This window comes from Lepidochelys kempii, chromosome 4 (assembly GCF_965140285.1).
Source record: "Lepidochelys kempii isolate rLepKem1 chromosome 4, rLepKem1.hap1, whole genome shotgun sequence".
Classification (NCBI taxonomy): Eukaryota; Metazoa; Chordata; order Testudines; family Cheloniidae; genus Lepidochelys; species Lepidochelys kempii.
In genome coordinates, this window is record NC_136383.1 from 57339283 (window position 1) to 57351601 (window position 12319).

Genomic DNA, 12319 nt, shown 5'->3' on the forward strand with positions numbered 1-12319 from the left:
TCATAAAACCAAAAGCTAGCTGCAAGGTGGTAGCACCAGATGGTGTTATTCTTGTGGATATTGTTTTTCATTCCAACAAAGATCTGGCATTACTCCCACCAATCAGTGAAAAGTGGGATTCCCGGTTTAGTCACTTGACCTGCAGAAGGTTGTACTGGGTTACGTGGAACCAGTAGCAGGCCATACATGCCTGGCCTGACCGTATCCCTATGAGATACAAAGTCTTATTCAAACACCACTGTAATATAAATATCACAATCATATTTTTCAATTCCCAGGAAATTGCAGTTTTGGCCATTTTTTTTTATTTCATTAAAAAAACCAATATGAAACACTGATTTGTTTTTTATAGTGGCAGATTCCACTATTTTTATAATTTCTAATTTCTAATTTTAATGATAATTTATAATTATAATTGTAACTAATTTCATTTTTAATTAGAGAAGCCAAAACCTCAGACATGAACATCCCCAAACTTTGGGGGAAGTCCAGGTCTAAACTGTGCAGCTCAGACTCTTTTTAGTCAATTTTAGTCCTAGCAATTATAGCTTCAGAAAATGAGTTCTGTCTATTAAATCTTTCAATAACCTTAGCCAATGTGAGTATGATGAATTTTAAAATAATGCTAATTGTTTTAAACAGCAAGGATATGTACTAATCATTCTAACTGCAGATTCTCATAGTGCTTTCACACCACGAGTCAGACATTCTTGTTCTCAGCCCAGTATAAAATGCAATCCATTGGCATTTCTAAGAAATTATTCTTGTCACTGTATATCTGTCTAGGTACTTATATGGCCCCCATCACTGTAGAGAGAGAGAGTGAGAGTGTGTGTGTGTGTGAGTGAGAGAGAGAAGGTTGTGTGTCCATAAGAAGTGCTTATTATGGGAAAGCTAAGTTGAAAAGCAAATTAAAAAACAGACAGAGAAACTGATTTCACAAAGGTCTTACTGGATAATTTTCATAAAACAAGAGATTCAGATAACTGGGAGCTTTGTTGTTATGAAGCTCTTTAAAACCAGAGTGCTGAAGCTAGCACCTCAATAAACTCCTAAACTTCACTCATGCAGAGTTTAGGAGCCTCTGTCATGTGGAATATAGCTGCTCTGCAGGACTGAAACTCCAAGTGGGAGGCATTCTTCAGTCAGACAGTTAATACAGCCCCAGGGAGCATAACCAACTTTTGGTCAAACCTAGTGTTTCAGTTAATTGCGGTTGGAATGTAATAGTGCATCTGTGAAAGAAAGACAGTGAAATCTTAGGCACTTCTAGCTACCAGCTAGTCAGATTAATGCAGAAGTATAGACGGTAAACCTTGAAGCGTACCAGGAATGCTAAAAGGAATACAATCAGAAAGTACTGCTTGCAGATAATCAGCGTGAAGAAATTTTCATGGCAGACATTACTCCAGGAGATAAACTAAGTTGCCAAAGCTTAAAACACAAACTGTACATCTGCTGTCACAAAGAAAAGGGCAACTGTCAGCTTCTGGCTCATTTAGCTACAGCCCTACTATTGTGGGAGGGCCTGTCCAGACAGGGACATTCCACCAGCAGCTGCTGCCAATCACTCAGCTTCCTCACCCCACCCACGAAAGGATATTAATAAAGATGAGCTATAAAACCTGCTGTCCACAATACAAGTTACAACTGCTTCTCTTACCTCTAGCCACATTCTTGCCTAGAGGATGACATCAGTGGTATGAGCCATAAAACATCTTCCAGCGCCAGCCGCTGCTATACCTGTACACTTTCCCATCCTTGCCCAAGGCCTGAACCCCACTCTCCTCCATCTCATTATTACAAACTTTCACCAGTCTGTCTGGGTTTTTCCTTGTCTGACATAAGTCTTATTTTCAGACAGCTGTTTTGTTTAAACTGGAGGACATATTGGGCTGGCTGTTCATTAGCCTATGTTGCTTTACAGTTCAGGTAATCACACGTTTATTTTTAATTTCTCTGAATAGTCCATGTCCTCTATTATTATTTTTGTTTGTATTATAATAGCGTCTGGAGGCCTCAACCATAATAAGGGCCCCATTGTGCTGAGCATATGTCATAAATATAAAGGGAAGGGTAAACCCCTTTGAAATCCCTCCTGGCCAGGGGAAAGCTCCTCTCACCTGTAAAGGGTTAAGAAGCTAAAGGTAACCTCGCTGGCACCTGACCAAAATGACCAATGAGGAGACAAGATACTTTCAAAAGCTGGGAGGAGGGAGAGAAACAAAGGGTCTGTGTCTGTCTGTAGTCGTTTTGGCCGGGGACAGACCAGGAATGGAGTCTTAGAACTTTTAGTAAGTAATCTAGCTAGGTATGTGTTAGATTATGATTTCTTTAAATGGCTGAGAAAAGAATTGTGCTGAATAGAATAACTATTTCTGTCTGTGTATCTTTTTTGTAACTTAAGGTTTTGCCTAGAGGGGTTCTCTATGTTTTTGAATCTAATTACCCTGTAAGATATCTACCATCCTGATTTTACAGGGGGGATTTCTTTATTTCTATTTACTTCTATTTTTTATTAAAAGTCTTCTTGTAAAACACTGAATACTTTTTCATTGTTCTCAGATCCAAGGGTTTGGGTCTGTGGTCACCTATGCAAATTGGTGAGGCTTTTTATCCAACATTTCCCAGGAAAGGGGGGGTGCAAGTGTTGGGAGGATTGTTCATTGTTCTTAAGATCCAAGGGTCTGGGTCTGTAGTCACCTAGGCAAATTGGTGAGGCTTTTTACCAAACCTTGTCCAGGAAGTGGGGTGCAAGGTTTTGGGAAGTATTTTGGGGGGAAGGACGCGTCCAAACAGCTCTTCCCCAGTAACCAGTATTAGTTTGGTGGTGGTAGCGGCCAGTCCAAGGATAATGGATGTAATATTTTGTACCTTGGGGAAGTTTTGACCTAAGCTGGTAAAGATAAGCTTAGGAGGTTTTTTCATGCAGGTCCCCACATCTGTACCCTAGAGTTCAGAGTGGGGGAGGAACCGTGACAGCATACAATACATAGAGCCATGGCTGGTAGAACAATTATTAAGGCTAGGAAAAGTAGTAATGGAGAGGAAGGAATTGTGGGTTGTACCCCTTACTACTATTTCTCTCTGTCCTCTAATTCATGACATCCTAACTTTACTAAGGAAATCAATCTCAGGAAGAAGGGATTCTGCTGAGCTACCTAGCCATTTGAAATTATATGTTTTTATCTCCCCAGCTAGGGCTACAGTCAGGGATAGCAGGAGAGAAATAGGACTCCCCCACTCCTCTGCTAAAAGCAGAGAGAGAAGGAGAGAGATAAATCCCTCTTTCAATCCATTTCAATCACTGTCCTAAGATTGTAAACTTTGCTGACACCTGTCATGAGGCCTTGCAAATGGAAGCGAATGAGACCACAGATGCTGAGATTCAGAAAAAGAAAGAGGTCTCTAAGGTGCCACAAGTACTCCTTTTCTTTTTAAAGAAATATTGTTACAGTAGATACTGTACATTCTTGAAATTAATGTTAAGAGTGAATTGGGGAGCAGTCAGAGCTAGAGTTTTCATTCAGGCCTATCGATAACTACGATTGTTGACATCCAGGTGACTATGTTTTTATATATTCTGTCTACATAAATATATAATGGCTGTTTCACCCTTTTTAATCATGGGATAGGTCTCTCTGAATATTTTAACACACCTGATCATATACTAGTACTATATTATCATTACTTATTATTCGTATTGTATTTGCTTGATTTCTCATGGAGAGAAATTATACATGTAATTGCCATAGGTGGCACATTTGGTGTGGCTATGGTGTGCCAGAAGCTCCCTAGAAGTGTGGGGGGGGCATACCAGCACCTGGATTGTGACCCCCTCCCCCATTAAGCCCCACCCCTTCTTGGCCTCTTTACCCTGAGCCTCCCCCCCAGCCCCACCCTCGCTCCGCTGCCTGGCCCCAGGCCTTATGCTCTGCTGCAGGGCTCCTCACTGCCCCCCACCCTTGCTCCTTATTGCTCTCCCTGGGTTCCTCACTGCCCCCTCTTACCCCCCTCCTGACTGCCCCCCACACTCCCTGCATTCCTTACTGCCCCAAACCTCCCTCCCCCTCCAACTCCACCCAGGCTCCTTACTGCCCCCTTCCCAGGGCTCATTGCTGCCCCACCATGCCCCCCAGGGCTCAGTCCTGTCCTTTCCTCCCACTCACACCTTGTGAGGCCCTGGTAGAGGCCCGTGCTGCAGCCAGGGGGGCAGGGCGGCTCAGGGGTATGGTTGCCTAGGGAGCTTGGGGGAGGCAGAAGGTCCACGACCACCACCACTTCCCCTTGTAGCGGGGAGGGCAGCGCAGCTCATTCAGTTCCCCACCACCGAGGGGCACAGGGAAGTGAAAGCAGCTGCACTGACACCACCCTACTGGCATTCTGCTCTGGGATCCCTGCCTGGCAGAGCGCAACGCTGTCGACAGCCTGGAGACATGCCTGTGTGTGAGCAGAGCCAGAGCACCACGCCAGAGGCAGGTGGGAGGAAGAGGCAGAGTGGGGACGGGGCCTCAGGGCAGAGTGGGCAGAGCTCAGGAGAGGAACGTAGGAGGTGACCCACGCTGCATCCGGCATTTGCCCCCCTGCATGGCCAGCCTTTTTTATTTTGAGGCTTAGCCTCCCCAAGCCCTTTATACATGCTACCCGTGGATAACTGTCTTAATACGTCTAGGATTTGTGAAACTCCATAATTGTGTAATGCTTTTGTGGATGGTTTTGTAACTAAAACAAAGGACTGAGGCTTGGACAATCTGGATTCAGTTCCTGGCTCCCGTAGACTTCCTGTGTGACCTTAAATGAGCCACAGTCTCTCAGTTCCTCAATTTCCCTTTTGTAAAATGGGAATAAGGATGATAGCACCAGCGTATAAAAGGTGCTGCATTTTAAGCACCATGAAGACTTGTTCTGAGCAGTTAGCAACACAAGCTTACAATACTGCCGAGCACCTCATGCCCTGTCTACACTAGAGATCCCTAGCATTGGGGGGGAGATGGATCAGTGATAGCGACAGTGGAGAAGTTTAGTAGGAAAAAAATACACTAGTGTACATGTAGCTGAAGAGAAGATAGCTTTCTGAAATGCCAGCTATGGTAGGCAAAAGACAAACATGAAACTTGGGGATGAAAACATTATTTTGAATGATTCCAACTGAAGTGAATATCTGAGAATTTCATGGGTGGGGTAAGAGGACAGAAAGAGAAGATAAAGAGACAAGTTAGGAGAGGCATAGACTAGACTTTCAAACAAAGCTTAAAAACAAAATCTCTACCCCAAAACGAAACTACATTCAAGGGTCCAAACCTAGCTCCCACTAAAGTCAATGTAGTTTTGCCATTGACTTCAATGAAAGCAAGAAGATGCTCAAACCAACCAACCAAGTTAAAGTAGGCAACTAACACCCAGATTCTTCAGAATCATACACAGTTTACAGCACAAATGCACAGACAAGAGAAATGCTAGTGTTCTGTAAGAAGAAATAACTCAGCAGCAACTGGGAGACATGGTCTAAAACAGGGGTGGGCAAACATGGCCCACAGGCCAGTTCTGGCCTGCTAGTCATTTTAAACCGGCCCACAAGCCACACCACGCAGCTCAGCCTCGCTCCGGCACTCCAGCCAAGGCGCTGGGTCAGGGGCTGCACCACATGGCTTGGCCCCGCTCCGGCCGGGGCGCAGGGTTGGGGGCCCAGCACTCCAGCCACGGAGCAGGGTCGGGAGCTGCACCATGCAGCTGCCGGAAGCCGCAGCACAGCCTCACTCCAGCTCCTGTGCACGCCAATCGGAGCTGCAGGGGTGGTGCCTGCGAATGGGGCAGTGTGCAGAGCTGCCTGGCTGTGCCTCCGCATAGGAGCCAGAGAAGGGACATGCCGTTGCCTCCGCAAAGGAGCCACTTGAGGTAAGCACTGCTCAGAGCCTGCACCCCCAAGCCTCTCCCCAGCCCCAACCCCCTGCCGCAGCCCTGATCCCCCTCCTGCTCTCCAGACCCCTCAGTCATAGCCCAGAGCACCCTCCTACACCCCAAATGCCTCATCTTCAGCCCCACCCCAGAGCCCGCATCCCCTCCTGCACTCCAACCCCAATTTTGTGAGCATTCATGGCCCGCCATACAATTTCTATTCCCCAACGTGGCTCTCAGGCCAAAAAGTTTGCCCACCCCTGGTTTAAAATGAAGCAAAGCCAAAACTGTTACAGTCTGTCAGATGATTAATGATTCTATAAACTTACCTTTGTTTAGTCATTTAATCTTCTCATAAAAAGTAACCACTTGCTGGAAATGAAGATGCAGGAATTTGAAATTAAGATACCCAAGAGTAGAAGAAAAATAGACTTACTTCTCTTGATTGCTGCTCTAATCGATGACAGGGGTCCTTGCCTTAAGAAAAGAAAGAAAATTAAGTACATCACTAGTCCACAGGGAAAAAGACAAGTAGCTCACATTATGCAGAGCTTCTGTACCAGGTGGAAAGTACATTGTCACACACAAACTCACAGCACAGTGTCTGGTTGTCTTTTACAAAAATAAAAAGGGCTTTTCTATTTTATACAAGGTTCATGTTTGTCCGCATCTGTTAGGCTACAGAAACCGCACGGTTTGTTTCACAGTAAATGTGCCACTGCTGAGGACTGGTAATACGGTCCTGCCACTTACTGGAGCAGAAGCATAGTCTACACCAAGATTCTAGATCCCGTGAAATTTTACAGTAGAAATTCAGGTAGGCAATAGAAGAAAGTTACTCAATGGTTGCTTTAAGCCACCTTTGCACCAACCTATTCCTGGGTTATTCCAGGTCCTGGAGAAGGTCCATGCATAACTTAGGCTCCCAGGGCTGTATAAGTCATGGCAGCCTCCTGGGCTTACCTGTGAGCTGCAGCACTGCCTGGAAACTCTGCATCACTGCACACTGCAGCCCTGCTTAGACATAGCATCTCCCATCACAAGCCCCTTCCTAGCACACCACCTATGCTGGGCTTGCATGGATGTCCTCAGAGTCCGATTGGAACTGAGCTTTTTATCTCTCCTCAGTACACAGGACTGAAGTGGGAATGAAGATCTCAACCCAGATCTACAGTGACACGTCAAATAACATTCCATATACAAAACCAATTAAATTGTCCTTTTAATACACCACTCTGGACATGCCAAAAAGTGAGAAAACATATCATGAAGGATATACTGATATCAATGTCATTAACTCTCATGATTTTATCATTATATTTACATTATCTGGTGTTTTTCTTAAAGCCCCATCTCTTGCAGTCATGTCATTATGTCAAAATCCCAGCTTTCACTATAAAAAATTATATATAGCTGTAATGGTTGCTTAAAAAAAAAAAAAAACCAAAGAAAATCAAGAGTATTAAATGTTTACTATTTTTAAAATCTCATGATTTTGGGGGGGCCTCAGACACTATTTTTAATGCTTGGGATTGACAATACTGTGAAGATACAATATATTCTTACTGTACAAGGGATATATTAGGTCTTTTATATACTTTAGGAGCCACACCACCTTTAAAACAAATTTTGCATTGCAGGATGATAATTTTTTTTACTTATAACACTTCAAAAATATTTGGAGGACTTCAACCCACCTTTACATGTTTCAAATACTTTCAAAGTGACATCATTACATACTGAGTTGTAGAAAAAGGTAGAAATTGTTAGCAGAAAATCTGAAATAAACGTATTTTTAAATTAATTAAATGGTGGTCAAAGATATCACATTTGTGGCCCTCGAGACCAAGAGGTCAAACCTGGATCTATTGGAAGTCTTCAACGCTATGGACAGCAAGAGTCAGCCATCTTATCTGTGTGATGTGGCAGGGGTAGACAGAATCACATTAACCTAGATCTACTAGTCTCTGAGAATGTGGTCATGGGCAACTGTTCATCCTTCTCAAACACCCTAACCAGCAGAGTCCTGCTAATCTCAATCCCGCCAGTGCTCTTTTCAACATGTATGTGAGGCTGAGTATAAGAAATGTCAGTTCAGATTCTCCCTCACACTACAACTTATTTGAGTGGATCTGACAGTGCAAATGGGGTAGTAAATCTACCTAGCAATTCTCATCAAAGGCAGCGACTGTGATTTCCTATTGTCTGGACAAAGCAGTGATCTGGATGAAAAGCAGCTGAATCCAGCCACTCAGTCTACGCAAAACAGAGCTCAAGTTGGTTAGCAGAGGCAAACACTTTGCGGAATGAGCTCTCTCTAACTAGTTCTCCAACTGAGGGCATTTGTTCACTATTTATCTTAGTACTCCTTGTGTGCCTAGCTTTAGGTTATTTCAGAACCATACTTTGGTCACAGATTCTTAGATTTTAAGGTCAGAAGGGACCATTAGGATGATCTAGTCTCCTGCATAACGCAGGCCACAGAATCTAATACAGCAATTCCTACATCCAGCCCATTAAAGTCATCAGATGGTAACAACTTTCACTCACAACTGACCTGGACTGATTCTGAACCCAAAACTTAAAGGCTCCAGATCCTGTTACCAATCCACTGTCAGGACACATAAGGACTGAACCACTCAGACTATTCTCTGGTCCTGCCTAAAAAATGTGACTCAGTGGCCAAGAATATATTTTTCACCATTTTATATCAGATAAGAAGGTAGCCATGGTGATCCATGCCTTTGTCATCTCCAGGATAAACACTATAATATGCTATACTTAGGGCTGACCATGCCACCACCCAGTAAGCAAGACAGATCCATGGAGTATTCATAGGCGTAGCCTGACTTCTATATTGGCGGGGGGGGGGGGGGGGAATTCCCTGCATGCCCACAGGAGCGCCATTTCAGATTTTTCGAGAGGGTGGGGTACTTTAATCATGATGTCGGGGCTACTTAGGCAACTGAAAACTCTTGGGTTGTTTTTTTTTTTTTGCAGATAATAACTTAGATATTATCTGACATGAATACTGTATCTGATTCCAATATCAAGAAAGAAAATTAAATATTAGATCCCCTCAGCTCTAATACTAACATATCTGACATCTTGTGGTAAGTCACTTAAAGGACACTGGTTAGGTTTAAAATTGCAATGTATATTCTTACTCAGATACACTTACAGAAGTCAGAGAGGACCATTGTGATCGTCTAGTCTGACCTGTACCTTGCAGGCCACAGAACCTCACCCACTCACTCCTGCAATAGACCCCTAACCTCTTGCCGAGTTACTGAAGTCCTCAAATCATGCTTTAAAGACTTCAAGTTACAGAAAATTCACCATTTACACTAGTTTAAAATTGCAAGTGACCCATTCTCCATTCTGCAGAGGAAGGCGAAAACCCTCAGGGGCTCTACCAATCTGACCCAGGGAAAATTCCTTTCCAGCCCCAAATATGGCAATCAGTTAGACTCTGAGCATGTGGGCAAGACCCACCAGGCAGATACCTGGGAAAAAATTCTCTGTAGTAGCTCAGAGCCCTCTCCATCTATTGTTCCATCTCCAGCCGTCGGGGATCTTTCCTACAGACAGTCATCGATGGACCACACGCCATTGTAGGCAGTCCAGTCATACCATCCCCTCTATAAACTTATCAAGCTTAGTCTTGAAGCCAATTAGCCCCCCCCCCCCCCCCGCTCTCCTCTGGAGGCTGCTCCAGAACTTCACTCCTCTGATGGTTAGAAATCTTTGCCAAATTTCAAGCCTAAACTTGTTGATGGCCAGTTTACATCCATTTGTTGTGGGGTCCACATTGGTGCTTAATTTAAATAATTCCTCTCCCCTCCTGCTATTTATCCCTCTGATATATTTATAGAGACCAATCATATCTCCCCTCAGCCTTCTTTTGGTTAGGCTAAACAAACCAAGTCTCCTCTCACAAAGTAGGTTTTCCATTCCTCAGATCATCCTAGTAGTCTTTCTCTGCACCTGTTCCAGTTTGAAGTCATCTTTCTTAAACATGGGAGACCAGAACTGCATGCAGTATTGCAGATGAGGTCTCACCAGTGCCTTGCATAATGGTACTAACACTTCCCTGTCTCTACTGGAAATACCTCGCCTGATGCACTCCAGGACAACATTACCCTTTTTCATTGCCGCATGATAGTCATCCTGTGATCAACCAATCGGCCCCAGTCTTTCTTCTCCTCTGTCACTTCCAAGTGATAAGTCTCCAGCTTATAGCAAAAATTCTTATTATTAGTCCCAAAATGCATGACTTTGCACTATTAAATTTCATCCCATTTCTATTACTCCAGTTTACAAGGTCATCCAGATCTTCTTGTATGTTATTCTGGTCCTCCTCCATATTGGCAATGCTTCCCAACTTTGCTAATAAAATTTGCAGATAACACATACTCCTACTTTTTGTGCCAAAGTCAGTAATAAAAATGTTAAATAAGATTGGTCCCAAGACTGATCCCTGAGGAACTCCACTAGCAACCTCCCTCCAGCCTGACAGTTCATCTTTCAGTATGACCTGTTGCAGTCTCCCCTTTAATCAGTTCCTTATCCACCTTTTAGTTCTCTCATTAATCCCCATCTTCTCCAAATTAACTAAAAATTTCTCGTGTGGAACTGTATCAAATGCCTTGCTGACATCCAGGTAGATTAGAGCTACTGAATTTCTTTTGTCTAAAAAAATCAGTTATCTTCTCTAAGAAAGCTATTAGTAACTTTATTATTACCTCTTAAATACAATAATTGAAACAACTGTAGAAAAATCTACAATTACTTTTTATCATTTAGGCTACTTACCTTTTCCAATTCACCAAGCTTGGAACAGATCATTTATAGGAAACACCCTAACAGCCCTTTCTTATCTTAATCACCTGTTAATCACTCTGCTTATAAACAAAATTCTGACCCCCTTCCTCAGGGGTGCAAGTTGGGAGCTGCACTCTCTGATCTCCTCTGTAGAACTCATTACATTGCACACGCAGGCTGCCTGCCTGAGGCTTGCAGTTGGGGGTGGGGGTCAATGCCCCCATGTGCCCCCCCCAAAAAAATCTGCCTATGGGAGTATTATACCAGTACTACTCACTTTGCATTGGACACCTATCTAGTTTAAAAGTCCAGATCAGGGAATGAGCCTTCCAATATAGCAATCATTTTCCTACTGGATAAGCAGGGCTCTCAGTTATTCCTGGAGTTTGGCCCTTCTAATAGCAGGCTAAGAAGGAGGAGTGGATGCACAGTTATACTATTGATCAAAGTATTTGCACTGCACTCATCACTGTGATATTCCAGAGGGCATTCCTTGTGAAGGAATAATCTGAGATCACATCAAGATGCTTTAGAAACTGGTGTAAAATTACTGTTCCGAATAACCCTAATACACATCTACTATTTTAAATATTAATTCATGGTGACAACGATAGCGTAAAAATATTAGGTCAAGTTAATTACAACAGTGCAAATGTGTACATGTAAATACAAACCACATTAACTTCATTGAGTTCTACAGGTGATACTGACAGGAAAATTTGGCCCATGCAAGATGCTAAGATGACAAGAAATAAAAGGTTAAAAAAAATCCTAAGGGAAGAGCCAACATTTTTGAGATAGAAAAACAGATGGGAAATATTTACCATTTAATACTATTCACAGGTTCTTGGGGGGAGGGGGTTGGTTTGTTTGTTTTGTGGGGTTTTTTTTCATAATACATAAAAAAACCTTTATTTGATTGTTACAGAACAAAAATGTTTACACAATGTTTTTACATAGAGTGACTTCTGCAAAGTAGGGTTTATCCCTGTTAAGCTTAGATTGCAATTTTAACCAAAACCACTAAGGAAAAAGAACCATCCTTATGAGTTTTACAAGCTAGTTGTCTAAGTCTTCCTTCTTTCATGCTAGACTGATTTTAGAGGCTTTTGTTTACAGGCAGGGCAACATGACTGTGCAAGATCTACTGATGTAGCTAAAAGATATGGAATGACGTTTATATCTGACAGCATGGTACGTTACTCCAATTGCTTGTAGTACTGTTTTCATAAATATTTTAGTGGATAAACTAAAACACCTTGAAGCCACTACACGATACTTTCATCTTGACATATATTTCCTTGCGCATTCAGATGAGACTGTGGATTTGTCTATACTTACAGCGCTGTAGCACTTAGTGAAGACTTTACCTATGCTGATGGGAGAACTCCCATTAGCACAGACACTCCTCCCTCCCAAACGGTGGTGGCTATGTTGACAGGAGAAGCCCTCCCATCAACATAGCACCACCAGGAGTTAAATCGGTATAATAGTGTTGCTCGGAGGTGGGGGGTGGATTTTCCACCGCCTGAGCGATGTGGTTATACCATCATAAGTTTGTGGTGCAGACCAGGGACAAGTAGCTGAATGGATTTTGCTT

General features: G+C 43.1%; 1 protein-coding gene across 6 annotated transcripts in view; it reads right to left on the reverse strand.

The window, feature by feature from the left end:
- SH3D19 (SH3 domain containing 19) overlaps positions 1–12319 on the reverse strand; it is a 118648-nt gene that overhangs the window by 66203 nt on the left and 40126 nt on the right. For all 6 annotated transcript variants that reach the window (XM_073341345.2, XM_073341339.2, XM_073341341.2 and 3 more), the window contains exon 3: positions 6332–6372. In XM_073341345.2, coding sequence (XP_073197446.1) covers positions 6332–6372 — 41 coding nt within the window. The remainder of the gene's footprint in view (positions 1–6331; positions 6373–12319) is intronic.